The sequence below is a fragment of the Dicentrarchus labrax genome, unplaced genomic scaffold (assembly GCF_905237075.1).
Source record: "Dicentrarchus labrax unplaced genomic scaffold, dlabrax2021, whole genome shotgun sequence".
Classification (NCBI taxonomy): domain Eukaryota; kingdom Metazoa; phylum Chordata; class Actinopteri; family Moronidae; genus Dicentrarchus; species Dicentrarchus labrax.
The window spans coordinates 10,639,731-10,659,012 of record NW_026136718.1 but is presented as its reverse complement, the minus strand read 5'-3'; the positions used below and the strand labels follow the sequence as shown (position 1 = coordinate 10,659,012).

The 19,282-nt window shown below is 39.0% G+C and overlaps 1 protein-coding gene across 7 annotated transcripts in view; it reads right to left on the bottom strand.

The window, feature by feature from the left end:
• The window catches only part of LOC127349923 (cAMP-specific 3',5'-cyclic phosphodiesterase 4D), a 93,638-nt gene that overhangs the window by 49,353 nt on the left and 25,003 nt on the right, over positions 1–19,282 (bottom strand). The window contains exon 1 of one of the 7 annotated variants that reach the window (XM_051376003.1): positions 228–714. The exons of 5 other annotated variants lie outside the window; for them this stretch is intronic. In XM_051376003.1, coding sequence (XP_051231963.1) covers positions 228–541 — 314 coding nt within the window. In that variant the 5' untranslated portion in view covers positions 542–714. Of the gene's footprint in view, positions 1–227; positions 715–19,282 lie in introns of those variants that run through there. One more of the 7 variants, XM_051376004.1, reaches the window with a different exon arrangement.

The following is a 19,282-nucleotide window of genomic DNA, read 5'->3' as shown; positions in this document are numbered from 1 at the left end:
CACACATTTTGATGACGTGAAAAAGCAGCCCCATTACCTATCAGCCCCTGAAACAAATACATGTACTTAAGTTTATTCAAGTTCAGCAGGGTCACATTGTCAAAAGAAAAAACTCTGAATCTCCTGAACCTTTAAAATCTATTTATCTGATCCATGCACAACTACAACTTCTCTAGATAAAGTCGGGGACATCCAGACCACGACAGGCTTCTACTTATCAACACTACCTGGGTGTGTGTGCCAAGGTGAAGCGCCTCTGCAGGGCGATGCTACGGTTCACGAGGAGCTTGCGGAAGAGCAGAGGAGAGTGGCGGGGGGAGTTTCGAGGAGAGTCACAAGGAGACATCCTTGGGGATCCACAGGGCGAGCCAGACGTTGACTGCGGTTTCAGCTGGATGGGCTGAGGGCTGCTGAGTGGGAAGGAACCAGCCTCCACAGAGCTATCCCAGCGGGCCTCACTCATGCTGCCGTGTAAGGGTTTAACAAAACCTGATCTCTTATGCAGCCCTCTCAGTCCTGATAGGTAGTCCAGGTCGTCCATCTCAAAGCAGCAGCATTCTTCAAAGCCTGTCTCGTGATGATGCGCTTTATACTCAGGAGACACTTGTAGGGAGTCTCTAAATTCTTCAGATCCAGTTACTTCACAGCTTAAGAAACTTCATTACCCTTTCTCAGCAGAGCTATCCGCAAGCACTGTTGATGGACACTGACATGAGTGCAGAAGTGAGCCCTCCCCTCAGGAGTAAGCTCTGTTTACATAGCACTGAGCCCTGCCTAAATATGGCCAGGCGTGAATTATAGCGTTGTTAGCTCGTACCTCGGGTGAACTAGCTGCGTGCTGCACTCCCTTCACGCAGGGGTAAACCGGCAACGGCTAAGCACACCAGTTTACATCTGTTTCCTTCCTCAGCCCATCGGTGCACAAACATTAACCAGGGATTACAGCCCTGCCTGTGTAGACACATGCCAGAGCTGTGTTGTGTTGAGAGGCTGCAGCCCAGATAGTTTTTCATTATGCTGGTCAGCGGGGCCCCACTCTGTCTAAAAACAGAGCCCGCTTTAGATAAAAGATAACAGGAACCCTGGAAATGTCACTTAAACTTTTAGTCGTATCTCAAGTGAATAGCGCTTTCCCAACGGGGGCTGAGGGGTGATGGAAAAACAGAAGATCAAGCAGAGTTTTATGTTTGACCCACAGACAGCCAGTGACCCAAACCTCCTCTACCCAAAACAAAACCTTGTGAATTCAGCCAAAACACACAAACTGCAGCCCTAAATCTGCTTTTACCTAAACATTTCCTTTGATAAGTAGCATGCTGTAAATACATGTCGCTCCTACATATACTACATTACAGTCCAGTTTAGTCACTGCACCTCACATGTATCTTACAGTACATTCCCCACATATTCCTATGAAACATCAATTTTTCAATTTCAGGGATTCAGAGATCATAAAGGTTGCCAGTGGTTGGCTGTGTGTCAAGCCTCAGCTGCATATGGGTGACAGGAGTATTTGTCCTGACGCTTATCACCGACAGGCTTAAGATGGCAGCAAACAAAAGCAAATATGACCCTTACACTATTTACACATATTATCACTGAAATTGGGATCTGAGAACACATGCTTTTGTAAGAGCTGGTTAAATCAACACATTTCTTTCTCACTTTTTCAGCTCCCACACCAGAAAATAGATAAAAAAATAATGAAACTGTGAATCATATGCTGAATTTTAAGTCTTTTTAACTGCTCTGTCAATTATTCAAACTGTTTAAAACGACTTTATGCAAGATTGTCTCCCTCTTTTCAACCTTCTTTGTTATTAAGATTTTCATTGCTGTACCATCTCCGTGCTGCAATTATCACAGATCATCTGTCAGTCAAACAGTGTGACTACAATGTCTTTATGCCAAGGTTTAATGTTGATGAAGTCTGAGTTTCTGTGGGTAGTGCTCTTTTCCTTTGTCTGTTCAATCATAGCAACATGAGAGCTGCACACACAGAGTGTTTATAGCAGCAAATGTTGAAGCTCTTGTTAAATATCTATAGGTGAAATCACTGTTAATAATAGCTTGGCTGAGTAATGCGATTAATACTTAAGTCCTACCTAATTATTGCCTTTTAAAGTATCTAAAGAGGACTGACATCTTTATGGCAAATCAGAAAACGAGTACAACATTTATTAATCACTTTGTCATTATGGCCCTTTGTCACTCTGCATCCATTTTAATGAAGTATTAAAGTTGGGAGATAGAAGGGCTCTTGAGCCTGAGGGGCCGACTGCCAAAGTACTGATTTAACACAGGGAGGGGGTCAGGAGGGGTCACTGCCATGAGCTCACCAACAAAAACACAGCTGTCGGATGAATTGCTGCCAAATGTGACCAGCAGATGGTGCCCACGCACAAACACACACACACACACACACACACACACACACACACACTGATGCAAACAAGCGCAATAATAAGGAAATACCCACAAAACATACAATCGGAAAATGTCAAATCATCCCGTAGGGCAGAAAATCAACTTATTCAAGGTTTTCTGGCATTTGGTGAACCCTTTATAAAGGACACCTCACAGCATCATTACTGTGTTACCAGTGATGTTTTAAATCTCTAACCCTGGAAGTCCACACCATCTGCTAACACACAGTCTACCATTACGTCTGTGTCTGAATGAGGGGTTGACTGAGTGGGAGAAAATAACTCAAAACATTAAAAAAATAAATAAATAAAAAAACTGTAGACAGCGTGGGCTCAGTCAATCAAACTGCTGCCATTATGAGTCAATGGGGAGAAAGGACGAGGAGCTTAATCCCATGTCTTTTCTTAAGGTGACTAATGCCGGGATATGTGGAACTATTTATTCGACTGAGTCACATACCCTTCCTCCTCCCACTGCCAACACCAAACACACACAAACAGGTCTGGCTGAGCTGACACACACACACATAAATTCATAAAACACACAGACAACCTTGCATTATAGATACCTGAAAAGCCTTTGGAGTCAACAGTATACACTCTGCTTCATTCATTAAGCTCCAGTATCTGTAGGTGTAACTGCATTATACAGCCTCTCACAGACTCCACCAAGGACTTTTAATAAAAAGGGATGGAAACAACCTAACTACATCAACACAATTTAATTTTAACCCACTTCTCTCTTCCTAAGCCAGCAGCAACTTCCTAATAAATGTTTCCCTCTCAAGGCTGTGTGTTTAATAAAAATGAGATTTCCTTCTAAAGTGTGTGTATTTTCAGCAGTTAAGCCTCTATAATGAATTACTCTTCAGGTGCTTTGTGGTGCAGCAGTGAAGGAGATGACAGAGACACGCTCTTTCACAGTGAGTGACAAGAGAGATGTGGTGGTTATTTGGATGTAAATGGGTCTAGAATGAGGCAACAGTTCAACACAGAAACAATGACAAACAAAAGTATTTTGAGGAGCAAACTTTATCTAATACAGACATAACAAAAAAGACTAAAAATTAGACCTACAACATGCATCATTTTGCATATATTTCTTGTAGCTCTTCAGAGATTCTTAGGTTTTAGAATGTAAACCAACTTAAATGAGGCATTTGGTTGTGGCCTGCTTCTTCTGTCTGTAAGGTCTACGTGCTACAGGCATCAAATTATGCAGTGTGACTTAAGGCTGCGTTAAGCAAATCACCAGCATGATATTCCCAAGGAAACAGCAACGTTGTTGAGCCTCATGGTAGCGCCACGTTTACACCTCTCTACAGAAACCCTGTTTGCTGCCTTTCGAACTGCATCCAATCTGATTACAGCCGACTTCAAGCTGACTTCCTTTTATTTTTAAAAGTATGTTCTACTGTGTGTGTGCAGCTCAGACTAAATACAGTACTGTGTGTGTGTGTGTAGGCAGTCTTATGACTGATGATAGTTCATCAAGGTGACTGACAAGTGTTGGAGTGGGAACTTGACAAATTGAAAGGGAAGGAGGGCTGAACAACTAACACTTTCACTCCATCAAGGAGAAAAAATAATTGCATCTTGTAACTTGTGCAGAAGAATAACTAGATTTCAGCATCCTGCAGTTGCTAACACAAAGACATTTTTCAGCCTTTCACTGTGAAGATGTATCTACAGTATTCCTTATTAATGTTTCCTCCAGGGCAGAACTGGTGGCATTTAAAAAGTCTGAACATGTGAACATTCATCAGTGAGTATGTCTGTAAAAGGCGTACACAGACATTATTAGAGGCTATGGCTAAATTTAAGTTAAGAATCCCCCGGAAAGTGTGACTGTAAACAATGTGCACCCAATATGACGTCTCAACATTAACCTTCCCACAAACAACACTTCACAGTCACAAGCTTCAAGATATCTACTGTAATGGGATGAAATCAGTAAGAAAAAAGAAAATACTATGACTGGAAATTTCAATCCAATGTTGGTTTTGGTCTTTTCATGACATTACAGAATTTTACCAGACTTATACTTTAATTATTATTTTATATATATATATGTTTATATTATTATTAATAATATAACATAATGATAAAGTGGAAAAGTTACCATTTGTTCCACCTACTGTGTGTAATTATTGCACTTCTTCTGTTCATGCTTGAGATTTAATCCATCTTTAAGATTATTCTGACAATAAACTGCTAATTAGTTACTCAGTATGTCTGTTAAATAACTAAATGAAATGTGAAGGTAAAAGGGGAACCACAGATAAGATAAGGTGAACAGAGTGAAGAGAGATTCACAGAGCGGTGCGGTAAGCTTGTCCAGATGGAGTCATCGAGTCCCAGCCAGTTCCTGGGGAGGAAGAGCCAGGAACATGAAGAGGCTCATTCTGGACAACTTCCTCTGGAAAAGGCAGGGAGCCGGGATCTAAGCCAGCACCCCATGTTGTAGAGACTCTCCCCAGGATTTTAACAAATTCCTGCTGATCAAATGACCACAGATCACACACACACACACACACACACACACACACACACACACACACACACACACACACACACACACACACACACACACACACACACACACACACACACACACACACACACACTCACACACACACACACACACACTATCTAGCCAGCCTGTGTCTCTAAACCGCAGCAGAATCTCAACATTAAACAATAAATTAACTATTTAAACATAAACATATTTACAGAACATATCCCTCCTTCAATCTGAGCACTATTATTTTTTAGATGAATTATGTTTCTAGAGATTGTGCTTAATATATTAAAATTAAGAATTAGTCATTCATCAGTTTAGGACAGCTGTTGTTTAAGGTTGCTTGTTTATTCAAAATGACTCATTCATCATATTTTCCAGTAAGATGCGTGTTGACAGGCAATTATGATGCTAAAGATATTAAAATACCAACAAGAAAAACACACTGAATGTTTGTCGCCTCCTTTAATAATGAAGGTTGAGTGTGCTCTGAGGAACTGTGAGATAAAATAGAAATATATAAATAAAAGTTGACATTATACTATACTATGTTACTATGATAAAAAAAGTTACATTATTTACGTTATTTAGCCAAATAATCACAAACTCACAAAAGGAACATCGGATATTTGAAGTAAAAAAAAAGTAAAAAAAGAAAAATCAACAAAGGGAGGGAGAAGATTAAACCAACTATTTAAATATTTACTGACTCAAAGTAACTATTTACATATAAGCTGTAGGAACACAATGATCCAGATATCCAGAGAGAAATGTGCTCCACAAACGTGCTCCACACGCCACCACACCTACTGACTGATTACTCTGAGCAGCATGCACAGGCATTAATTACAATATCATATATTTGAATATATTTCTCAGCTTTTCCCTGAAGGCCTGAAAAGTCGCATAATTTGTCACTAGTATGTAACCGTTTGTGTGATGTATATATAAATGTAATAATTTAATTTGTATTGATAAATGTCTCTATTGTCTCCCAGGGACAACGGGACATTGCTACATTTGAGTGCTGGCATATATTTCATTGTACATGAAGGGTTAAACCTCCTGAAACAATTAGTCCAATACTCAGTTAGCAATCAACAGAAAACGATTCAACGACAATTATGCAACTTGATTAATCATTAAAGTAATTTATTAAGCAAAATCATTCACTGGTGAAATGTATTTAAATACAGTCTGATGATTTGCTGCTTTTCTATGTTTTATAACATTATAAATGTAACATATTTAGGTTTTGGACTGTTAGTTGGACAAAACAAGCATTTAGAGAGTCAATTGTGATTTTTCCTGTTTTTATACTGAACAATTAAGGATTTTGTGCAGCACACAACAAACTCCAAAAACGAATTAAACCTGCCTGAGCAGCCCACTACCTGTAGTCTCATCTCATTGGGAATTGCAGTAAAAGATCTGTATTATGCTGTTTCAGTGTGAGGAAGACATTATGCATGATTTATAGTATACTTTGCCATTTATACTATAACTTATAATGTGTGGCATGTGTGATGGTAAACATTATCACAACTGATTCCTTGCTGCAGCTTTTTGCCGTAGACACTGCAACACAACAACAACGTTTAAAACACTATAGAGGAAAACAACTATAGCAACATTTCCCCCTTGAATATCACAAAGATTACCAGGTACATATTCTCGGTCACTTCTATCAGCCATGTGCAACTCATCTGAGCTATAATGATAATAATAATAATAACAATTATAATTAACTTTATTTATATAGCACAAAAACAACTGTTCCAAAGTGCTTTAAGCTTTATAAGCCTTTATAACACTTATCATCTATCCACTCATCTATCACATGTCACAGTCGTCCATATGTCCTGTATGAAATGCTTACCTTGTTCAGGTCAGGTACTTATCATCTTACATACTGGCAAAAGGTTCAACAAATGCCATTAGTTCATTAAATCATGACAAATTATAATAAAAGGCTGTCCATATTAAATATGGTACAATACACTACCACTCTATGATATACTTTAATTAACTAGGGACTATTAGAAGCAGGACACTGTGTCATTGTGTCTTGCTCTTCTACCAGATGTGTCTGACCTTAACCTTTAGCGTAAGGCGTTGCGGCTCTGATGGTGAATGCCCGGTCCAGACAGTCAGCTATGAAAAAGACTAAACCATCACATCTTTCACCACACAGCATCAGATCGAGCTGTCTGTCAGGGTCTGCTGAATCTCCTAGGCAACTGGGAGCTCCTCAATGGCAAACAGTATGTTGTTATTCAAACAGGACATCTGCTAAGGCTCTACCTCCGCTTGGTGACCTTGCATGTGCCTGGGCTGCCACCACGGAGCTTGTGTGTAGTTAACCACTTCAGATCTGAAGATAATTGTCCAGGTGTTTGCTCCCTGGTTTTGGGGTCATGGTTTTGGTACAGCACAAAAAAATAAATGAAGGTAGAATATGACATTTCTTTTATTTTGAAAAAACCTTGAAATTAAAGACGGAGCCACACCTTGAGACGGTGGATGTTTATGTTGTGGTTTTATTACGATTAAAACCCCCCAATCATTATCTATAGATACTGACAGGGCGTCTATAAGGTTTTAGGAGTTTTGTCACATTTAAATCATAAGAAGCTCCAAAAGGATTCCTTGAGGAACCCCATCGGTTTTAAAAGGTTTGCAGTAAAAAGGAAGTGTTTTTATTCTATATTGTTCAATCTGCGGCTGAAAAGTAAGATCAGAACAATGGCAACAAACAGGCGAAGACGTCCATATGACACTTAGTTTGCTCTGCAAACATTGAGTTCTTTTTTATAAGAAATTGTTACTGCTTTGGTTTTATCAGCAAACACTAAGTGGCAGCACAGCTAACATCAAAAGGCAAAAGTCAATAGACTTTAAAGAAAAACAAAGTGCACGGAGGATGTGATTTGATTACAAAAAGAAGAGAAGAGGTGAGCTTCTAGTTAGCATGTCTTTTGTAAATTACGGTCAGGAGCAGGAAGCCAGAATAGAGATTGTAATGACACACCATATTTCAAATGAAAATTGCAGTGTCTCGGAGTGAAGATGGAAATTTTAATCAGTGAAATAGTTTTCTTCTGGCACATTCAGGCCATTCCACACTAACAAACCAACCACTGAATGCACAGCATCCTTTTGTCCTCCTGTCCTACCATGAAATGTTACAATATACTTCTGTTCCTGTCAATATGAGTGTGATCTTTGTCAGCTTGCCTTGTTAGAGAGGCATCATAAAAGTTACAATACCCAAGTCAAATTCTGAATGTTATTGCAATAAGAAATTACACCCATGTTAACACACCGCTCCTAATGGTCTGACAGCCTCTCAGCAGTTCTGCTCCACAAAGGCAGCGCTAAGAGTGTGATAAAGTTTTTTTTTCTGCAAAGATATACAACTTGTAAATGTTCTGTTGCCTTCGTAAGTGAATGCATTGGTTGCCTTTCTTTCCTCTTATCTATCTCTGCCCTAACTTATCTCGTTTTAAACCACACATTCACATTGCTGCTCCTCTGTGTTTTTTCGTGGCAGTGAAGATACCCATCTGTGAATCCCTGACAGAAGATTGATTTCCCACTAACAGTATCTCCTAAAGCCCAAAGCCCTCAGGCAGCTTTGCAGCAGCACTCGGCTGACGAGCGACAAGTGGCTCCATGAAAAAAAACACACGTCACCTGGTGAGAAAAGACAGGCAGGGCTCCGAAAGAAAAAGGACCGTCTGCACTGAAAACCTCTTCATCAATAATGTTCACACTGCTTTAATTACCTCATCCCCAAAGCTTGCCACAGGGACAGATTCAGTGGCACAGCAGGTAGATTTTAATATTCTTGTGGCCATTTCTGAGATGTTATGTTGTTTACTCACTACTCAGTTATGTCAAAGTATATATATATATTTAAAGTTTAACAGTTTGTTATCAGCAGATTTATTTTGTAGGCCTTAATTGTGTGCATGCTTTATAGTAAGTAAGTAAGTAAAGCTTTATTTATATAGCACTTTTTTTTACACAGTTACAAAGTGCTTTACAAACAACAAAAATAAAAAACACTTAAATAAAGTGTAGATAGTGTGAATCTCTTTTTAAATGTGTCTAAAAGGCTGCCTTCAGTCACAAAAGTAACACCCAGAAACATACATTTATTGTAGACTGATTAAATGACTAAAAAGAAAATAATGTCCAGGTTACACCTCAGAACCAGGCCGTGATATATTGCGCTTTGTTGAAATAAATCGACATTTTTTTCTGCCAAATTTAATACTAAAGACAGGAACTGATGAATTTGCTGTAGTTCTATCAGAATCGAGACCACTTTAGGGGCACTGGCTTTATTTAGAAACTGCATATGTTCTTTGCTGCTGGGAGGTAGAACGTTTCGACACCGGATGGTGAGGGAAAGTAGCACCAGAACGTGTTACTAAAGCTGAGGAGTGTTCATTTACACCAATCTGCCTCTGTTACCATTCCCTTACACTGCTTCATTTACACTTCTGCTGCTCATCAGCAGCACTGACAGGTGGTCAAACTTATCAAAGTTCATCTGGGAAAGTTTTCAAGGGATTTGCGTCATTGTGTATAATGCATACAATTACAGTTTATCTTCTCTCACCCTTCTATGGAAGAAGTCATGAAGACAAACAACAGAAGGTAGGGCCGACCTAGATCCAGGAGAACATGGGAAACACTGTATGTGATAAAAGTTAATAAGACAATAAGATGTGTATCTCAAAGTCGAGCTGCCAGGATGGAGAAGGCAAATCCAAACATTGCTGAATAAATTACTGAAGCGTTCTTTGAGTGTGCTGTGCTGGTATCGTGTTTGTCATATGTGATGTTTTCCCATCCATCTAATTTAGCCATTTATTATATTTTTAGCGCCATCGCTCTCGTTAGTGAACAGTAAGCTCTCTGTATTTTTCACAGCAAATAAACTGCGGTAAAGGTTGAGCATCTGTTCAGGAGACAGAGGAGGGAAGGAAAGAGCTACTCCAAAAAAACAGGGAACTCATGGATGAGCAAACCTTTTGACAGTCCCAAAGGAGGGAGGTTCATTGATAATGTTTCAGCCAGAAGGTCACACTTTGTTTTCAATTGTAGACGAAGACCCTGGGTGAGACTATGAGGCTGACTGTCACCAAAAGGTCAAAACATTAGGGGGCTCTCAGCCTTTTGGGAGAACAATTTTTATTCCATCGGCAATTTCTCTCCTTTGAAAGTGAAGAAATACCATGACATTTAGAGGCTCAAGCTATTTTTCTGCACTTGACATCTGCAACATTAAAAGGAAAAGTTTACTACATTGATCTTATTTGTTAGTGGGAATCAAGATTTATTAAGATAATTTATTAGTACTGTTTGTATTTCATATTTAAACCATTACACAGTCACTAGAAAATTGCATTTGCAAGTTCCCAACTGATACAAAGTTTTAATCTTAAATAATAAATTAACAAAACTTTAATTTAATGAAAATGTAACCAAACTGAACTAGTTAACTAACCCCAGTCATTTTAACTGTCAAAATATGTTGGTGATGAAATCAAATTTGTTCATTAAACACATCTACACACAATAAAAAGACAGCAGACACTCCAAATTAATTGAATTATGTACAAAACACATCTATGAGCTTCCCTTTACTGAAGAAAAACAAATATTCTGCAGGTATTAAACAGAGTATCTTGCGCCATAATGTAGATCTTTGTTTGTCTTGAATGCTGAAACTCAAATTGCATTCCTGGTGAATATTGATTGACTTGAACGGGCTAATTTCTAACAACTGAAACAGACAGAGCTCTGCATTCCCACCCTGTGACGAGTAGAGATAATCATACATCACTTTCTGAGATGTGTAATCCACCAGTGATCTGTTTATGCAGTACAGACATTTAAATTAAATTCAACATATAAAATGGAACCTTCAGGCCTGAACCAAGGAAAACAACATGTAAACAACAATAATAGAAATTGGAAACAAGATAAAAGACTGTTTCTTCTGGGATCTCCCCCAGGTGGAAACATATGGGGAGGGGAGGCAGGACTACACTACACTGCACTACCCTACACTGCACACAATTGTTGCTATCAGTTTGTGTGTAGTACTAGTTTGACTTTTTCCTCCAAAAATAATTTAATTAGCGAGGGTTTTTTGGAAGCAATGCGGATGCGACTCGATAGATGAGACTTGGATTATACTGCACGAGCTGCAAGAGGGTTTTTAAACTGATGTTTTAATACAGTTTTTCAAGTCTGGAGGGCATTTTTAAATTCATTTTACATTTAAGTGGAGGCACTGGAACGTGAGATTAAAAATCTTAATCTTAATTAATGTAAACAGAACAAGGACATAGTTTACAGCTACTGGTGACATTTCCAGGAGCTGACAACAAGGCCACCAATGCAATTAACTATTAACTGAACTATTCTGCAGCTGATGCCCTACCTGATATTTAACTTAATTTCCAAGCACTCCTTGATACAACACATTCTTAACAAGGAGCATAAACACAGCTTCTGCTACACCACCTGCCACTGGTTGCTCATCATGGGATAGATGTTCAGCCATGGATTCGACATACCAACTGTTGGCACTCCAGTTAAGCAGTTGTCCACGCCTTTGCCACTACCTAACATGCTGCATGGCGGCATTGCCAAATGGAATGAGTCCAGTGTTTTTCAGGCTTTGTGATTTGAACAAGAGTCGGGAGTTCACTGAAAAGGGCCCTTCAGGAATCAAGATCTGTGCCTGAAGGTTGTCCTTCCTTCTTTGTGGCTCAGTGTTAAACGTGTTTTAAGCTTGAGGTGGTGTGCATCTTTTCATATTGACCAATATTGATGTTTTACTATCTTAATTTGACAATGCTGCCAATTTCAAATCCTTAAAATGACTCAAGCATGAAGAAACCATCATTAGTTAAACGTTAGAATTAATTCACTTTCAATGCTTTGCTGTAGGGGGAGAGCTTGTACTTAGATGTGTGAGACAAAAACTGAAATAATGACTGCCTATTTCATTTTCATGCATTTGCTTCTCCTGTGTGACAACCTGTTAGATCCATCCATGTTGAGTAAATAATGTCCAGTGTTATCATTTTTATCACGATCCATTTTATTGCCCAGTCCTATTCACCAGGTGCACCTAATGTCTGAGAGTGTTGATCTGTCATGAGGAGCATTTCAGTGGGGATTTCACACACAAGTGTGTATGTTCGTGTGGAGTGACACCTGAAAACCTAAAAGTGTAAATAAGAGAAAAGAAAAGCGAGAGACATCCCTCAAGAGACCTCAGACTGAGAAATCTCATGACACACACACACACAGACATTACCTGAGAGGTTAGAAAGTGGAGCCATATGCCCCATTAAGTACTTGAGCTATGAGAGATTGTTTCAAAGCCAGTGACTCATGTGCTGCTTCTGAGTTTAGGGAAAGAGCACAATCATCGAAACCTGAAATCACTGTCTGCAAAACTCTTTGTTTGAATGGTGCTTGCAGCTGACAGAGAGACAGATAAGCTGAAGACGGCAACAAAAGATGTCTAATCATCACCAACTAGAACTGAGAAGCCTTCCACAGAAAATAAACTTGTGCGTGACAGAGCTGGATGAATATTCATATTTTTCATTATTGCTCAGAATCCATCAAAGGAAGAGCCCTAATAAAATTACTTGATGACAAAAACTAACTTATAATAATCAGCTCATGGTGTGCGTGACTACCAAGAAGCCGCAATGTAATTCAGAACTTCAAACATTAACATCGGGTCTTGAAAACACAAAAGAGAGCAAACTGGTTTATAATTACGGAGTTAAAATTCACGCTGTTAACGGGGGCTCAGCCGGCAGACATAACGCACAGTAAGGGGGTCATCACTTCAATCGGCGATATCAGGATCTGGTGGTCGGCATAAGGCTATACTCTAACTGTAAATCCTGAAAACCATTTGGGTAAATGTGGACTAAATTCCTTCCTTGTAGGGTCATCTTTGGTTGACTCCAGCTTTCTCTGATTAGACGGTTGCAGTAATGGTTGCTGTATTTTTTGTAGTACATCTTTCCTGCCAGGTATGTTGTTTGTACTCCATACCAAGTTAACGCAGTCCCCAGTTAATACAATCTGGATCTGCTTTTTGTTCTGAAGTTTCAAAGTCTCTTTCTGTGTGTATAGAAAATTTCCCAATAGTCTCCATATGTCAGACCAGAATTTAATTAGATCTGATCTACCGCATCTCAACTGAGGGACATTGCCCTGCCTTCTCTTTACAGCACCATCTTGTAATTTAGGCCGTTTAGGTGGGTGCATGTAAAATACAAATCTTACTTTAATGCAGCTTTAATTCTGTTAGGAATAAATGAAAACACAAATTATTATTTTAATCCAATTATAACAGTCTCTGGAGGGAAAGGGTGTCAATTTGATTGCTGTTGGTGCAAAGCAAACACCAAAGACCAACTGTGAAATGAGTTTGTGAATATAACACAGATTTTGGCTGCAGTGTAATAGGCATAGCCCTTAGTTATGTCATATTAAACATCTTATAACGAAATAATTATAGTCTTTGAGTAACATTTCTAGTCATTGGTATAAAGTGGCATGTTTATTTATTTCTTTTATTTTCTCCACAATGATCTCTTTTGTTTCTGACAATTACACTGATGTATCCCAGTTAATTTGGCAACGATACGATGATCAACTGTCACAGTATCGTGTTTATGACAGCGACAGGGAGACAACTGTTTGCGATGGTTCCCTGCAAGATGGCCAGGCCTTCCTGCTTTAATAGGAAGATGATTCCCATTCTGTGGTTGTGTCTGAGTAATCGGCACAGAGATGCCCCTTGACTCAACACACCAACAGATCTGCATCCACGTGATGAATCAGAGTCATTATGCCTACCGCCTCCTGTTTGCTTCTGGAATGGATCTGTTGTCTTTGCTTCTCATATTACCGGTCAAACTAAAGCAATTATAGATATTAGAGATTTATTGTTTCTGTGTGCGGTGGCAAGGAGGGGTAGGTGGGGGGTGCATGTCGGAGGGATGAAGGTGACTAAGCTCTTGCCAACAAGCAATCAGCAAGTTTCTCCAAAATAGCTGTATTTAAATAAATAGTTCATGTAACTTACAGTATCTGTGGAAGGGGACCCGCTCCCTCTGTAGATGAAAAAACAGCTCATTCTAAGGTTATGAAAACGTAAATATTCTTATTTTCTTGTAATTGTATGACGACATCTGCCCTTTGCACAGTGAATTTCAGCTTCTTCTTTCTGGACGAAGGTTTATAGTCCCAAGATGTTGATCAAAATGGTATAAAAATCATTCAGATTAATAAGTTGTAGTAACATGGCACTGAGCTTTTCTTTTTTTTTTAAAGTTATTTTTTTGTCCTTTATGCCTTTATTTGACAGAGACAGCTGTAGAGAGACAAGGAAGGTGGGTAGAGAGAGAGGGGATGACACGTAGCAAAGGGCCGCAGGTCAGATTCGAACCTGGGCCGCTGCAGCAACTCTGTATATGGGTTGCCAGCTCTACCGACTAAGCTAACCGGGCGCCCGCTTTTCTTGTTTTTACTTGATTTATTCTTGTCGTTATTTCTTTAGTGGCTTTTTTATTGATCTCTCTTTGTAAGTCCTGATTTTTTTGAGTCAGGTAAGATCTTGTTGTGTTGCAGCAGCTCTGTGTGTCTATATGTCGAATACTATTAATCTAATACTGTGATCAGGTAATATACATTATACCCTCACCAGTGTTGGTGTTCGACAGATTGGGATCATCCTTGGGTCTAATTTTGGGTTCATGCAAGTTTTCTACAGGTCAATTTTAAATCCAGTTCAAACTTTTTCACCACTGAAGGCCTCTAGTCTGCATAGCTTAGAAGATCCTGTTTTAACTGTACTAATATTTACTTTCCAAATAATTACTGTCTGCTGTAAGAGAAGATGATCTACGCATTATCTTCAAAGTATACAATACTGTTGCCTTTATTGATACTTGTTGTACACTGTATATGGGATTGTCAGGGATATTCTATGTGTAGCCACAGCTGCAAAACTAACAGAGACCTGATCTGAAATTTTAAGGCGATAACTGCATGACAATAAAATATATTTCATCCTGAAATTGTGTATCAACGAGGGTGTGATTTTCCTTCTATTCTACCACCCACAGGGAGCAGTAAAACAAATCAAACAGGACTCACACTTCAGCCTCTGACGAGAGTGAGGTTGCTGCAAGGGCACAGGTACAAATCTCTACTCTATTCACTGAGTATTGTTTTGTAATTCATAAAGGATTATTGAGAGCACCTCATCTGTTGCAACTTGATCGAATCAGTGGGCATTGTTTACACATGAACGAGGAGTGCTTTACTCATCTCCTGTAGTGCTCACCAAGCTAATGCTGTGTTTCTGCCAGATGGATCAGAAACCCTGTTGCTGTTGTGATTGCTTGCTACTCAGGAATACACGGCACGTCACCCCACAACCCACACTGCTGCAGATAAAAACTCCCTGTAGGTTTTTCCAAATAATAACAATGATCTTGGTTTAGATTGGAGGCTTCCCCTCAAATCATCCTGTGTATCACACCAACAGAAAGTCATTTCCATTTATTCTTTAAGTGAAGTAAAGGACTTGCTGATTTATCAACTACAATAATTAGACAAATTATACTCCCTAATCCCATATAATCTGTAGACCTACCCTTTTGATTTGGAAGCAGTGAATGCTAAATAAAAGAAATTCTTCATGTCAATAGTGTCTGTTCTCATTAATAGGTTAATTTTCTGTTTATTTGGCACTCATCATTAATTGTTACAGGCTGAATGTGAAGCATTCCACTGTGGGCCTGTAAGTAGTTTGATCCCTAACACAGATATATTATTAGATATTAGATTTATGTATGGAGCATCATGTATCATTTATCATGTCACCTGATGAAACAAAATTTCTGTCTTTTTGTAGAGATGCCTTAGTTGTCTTCCACTATGACACACTTATGGAATAAAATGAGCAGATTTTACGCCTGATGAGCCACGTCTGTAAGGTCAGGACATTATCGAGCTGATCTCAAGTGGTCTGATCCTGACATTATGTTAAGTAGACTTGAGATCATTTTTTGGGCACGAATAAATCTCCATGATTAAGTCACTGGTATTTTGTTGGGGTGTAAAGATATTGAGACAAGTCGGAAATTGTTTTCAATGTTATAGATACAACTACATCTGACTTGGACCCCCGGATCCATCTTAATGTACCATAAACCGGTTGTTGGTCTGATTCTAAAGTTATGAACTGACTGAAATTGACTGAAGCTCTGCTGCTAACAGCCTCTCCACTCTTGTGAAAGGTAAAAGGTCAACTTAAGGGTCCGGCAAAACAAGAACAAGAAGAGTTATGCTAGCGTGGCTTGGTAGGTCGGTACAAAAACAAACACGTCCAACAATGCAGACACAATTTACAGTGCGTCATCAAATCTAAAATCTAAAGATTGGAAGACATTTGGATTCTTTAAGAAGGAAAGTTGGACAAAAGATTAGCAATTTGTAAGTTCTGTCAGACAGCAATTAAGTACAGCGGTAGAACGACAAATCTTAACAAACTTGGTGAGACCTATGCAGGTGACGAAGAGTCTGTAGATGCAATACAGCTAGCACAAACAAGAATAAGCTTTCATCTAAGGGGTCTAAGGTAATAACAGAATGTCTATTTGAAAAGCAATAAACACAATGACATGTAATTCTGTAATTACACATTTGTCTTCCAATTTTTTTCCCATGGTGGAAATACAGGTGGTATTTTATAAATGTATTTGAAAGTAAGCAGTGTCACTTTTATAGAATTGTCTTATTTTAATTTCAAGCAATGTTAAGAACTGGTTTAGATTGCATCGAACTGTTCCATATTAAAATGCATCGTCCCTGAATCGTAGCTCATGTATCTAGATACGTATCGGATCGTCTTAGAAGGGAGAGGTGTAAGTATTTGAGGGTTGAAAAATCAGGGTTTCACTGGACGATTGGTTGTGTTATCCTTTGGCATGCATTATAATATAACAGAACATGCTAAACTGGTTCCTTTACTATGCATCTTTTCCAAATATAGTTGACTCTCTTTGCTTCAAAAGTTAAAATATTGTGGAGTGAAAATCAGCCTGCAGCATCTGTGGATGAATAATACGAATCATGTTTCTGCACACATATTGTATAGATTTAATGTAATTTAATATACATGTTTTCATTTTCAGATGTGTTTGATGATTTATATCAAAGCTACACCAGAGGCTGAAGTCTGGAGTGTTATTTATTGTTCTTTATCAGGGAGAAAGGCAGTGACAAATATATTCTATAAAACAATAACAGGGCATCAAAGCACCATTAAACATCACATCCTGAGTAAAATCAACAAACAAGTTTATCAAGCAGGCAGCAACAGCAGTTTCCAAGAAATGCCTGACCTGTTTCTGCCACAGGCGACTGGTCTGCCTGGGATTTAGTAAACACTGTCAATTGTGCATGAGTCTTACTACCAGCCATAGGCAAATGCACAGAGAGCAAGCAGGCAACACACAGTTTATAGATGGACGTGCTTTTACATCAGAGTTATGTGTCTAGTTTTATTATGTCTGAAAGTTGTTGCACATAAAATAAAATCATAGAAGGCTCAGTGCAAGACATAGGGTTAATGTGTGATAAAATACAGGAAAGGAAATGAGTGCACGTTCATCATTTGTCAGATCCAAAACAAAAATGTCTGACCTTCCAAACTAGCCGTAATCGACGGTTCACATTAAAATAACGTATGAACGTGAATGGAACAAACTCTGAAGACATTTTAAGAAACAGTTTTCTTTACAAAAGTTTGAAGAGAAGATCAGTACCAGTTTTGAGATGCTGAATATTGGCGTTTATGGTGACAGCCTTCATAAACCAATATATTCTGACCTTATACCACATAAAAAAATATCAAAGCTGCTCCCTACTACAGTATGAGCCCTTTCCAAAAAGTTTTTTTTTTAGCTTGTCAGCAGCCTGTTATCTCTCTGACGGCAGTCTCCAGCGTCCTGACTAATTGTTACTGGCTAACAGCCTTGATGAAAAACAAACTCAGAGACGGAACAGCGTCTCCCCGGACCATTGTGATTGTCTTTGGTTGACACGTGTGGAGGAGGGGTGCAGGCTGCTTCGTGTTTCTTCTGTCAACTTTTCAATAAACCACAATCATCTTCACCTTTTACAATCACTAACTCTTTTTCAGACGCCTCGAGGGGAGTACCCTGTTGCTTGGACTCTCAGCAAAGGCACTGACTATGAAATTGGCGATCAGGGTGGGATGAAGTGACAGTAACACTGGCTGTACTCATTTCTCAGGAACTCAAGGAAAATGTACACCTAATCTGGCAAAGTAGATATGAAACTAAGGAGGGCAAAGCCACATACTCATAGCTCCAATGATACTGTTACATTTTTAGGTCTATAAATCCCACTCTACGGATTTTAGATAATAAACAGAAGAGAAGGAGATTATCAATCTCCTGAAGCTCTGTATAAATGAAAACAAAATACTAAAATCCTGGGCCAAAAAGAGCTACCAAAACTAGTTTTCTTGTGTTAGAATATTTTTTATTTTGAGGCGCAAATCATCTAATAAAGAACCACTTAAATTGTAATTCACGTGGAAAAAACATTATCAAAACTACCAGACCACAAACCATAAAATATTCCCCTGGTATGTTTTATTTATTATTTTTGTCCTTAAATACTAAAAGAAAAATGATGCACAACGCCACGCCGGTTGGCTGAGGATTATACACACGGAAACTACAGTAAACAGGTAGAATCAATCCTTTCCCCTGCAGTGGTCACAGTGACATTTAATGGTTTCTATTAAGTAATGCAACTTGATAAAAGCAACATCCACACAACAAATGACATCTGCAGGTCAGCCTATGCAGGGATATTATACATTAAACGCTACTAAACTAGCTTCGACTAATCTTCCCTGAGTGAACTGACAACCTGTACATGCTTTTGTGTCTTTTGTTAATATGAGATTGGACAGATAACATTCAGGTTTTCTTTCTCGATGGCTGCTCTCCCCTCCTCTGATAACCTAGTGGGGGGACCCTTTATGTCATTATCCCTGGAAAACAGATGGGCTCCATAGCAACGGGTGTAATTTTTCACCATCACCCCGCGTTAAGAAGTGCTTTCGAAGCAGGCTGTTCCTGTTTCAAGTTGACCATTGGTCCAGATCACAGTTTTCTTTCTCAGTGCTGAGGGTGTGCAGCCACTTGGAGTGCATGAACACGCCGCAGAC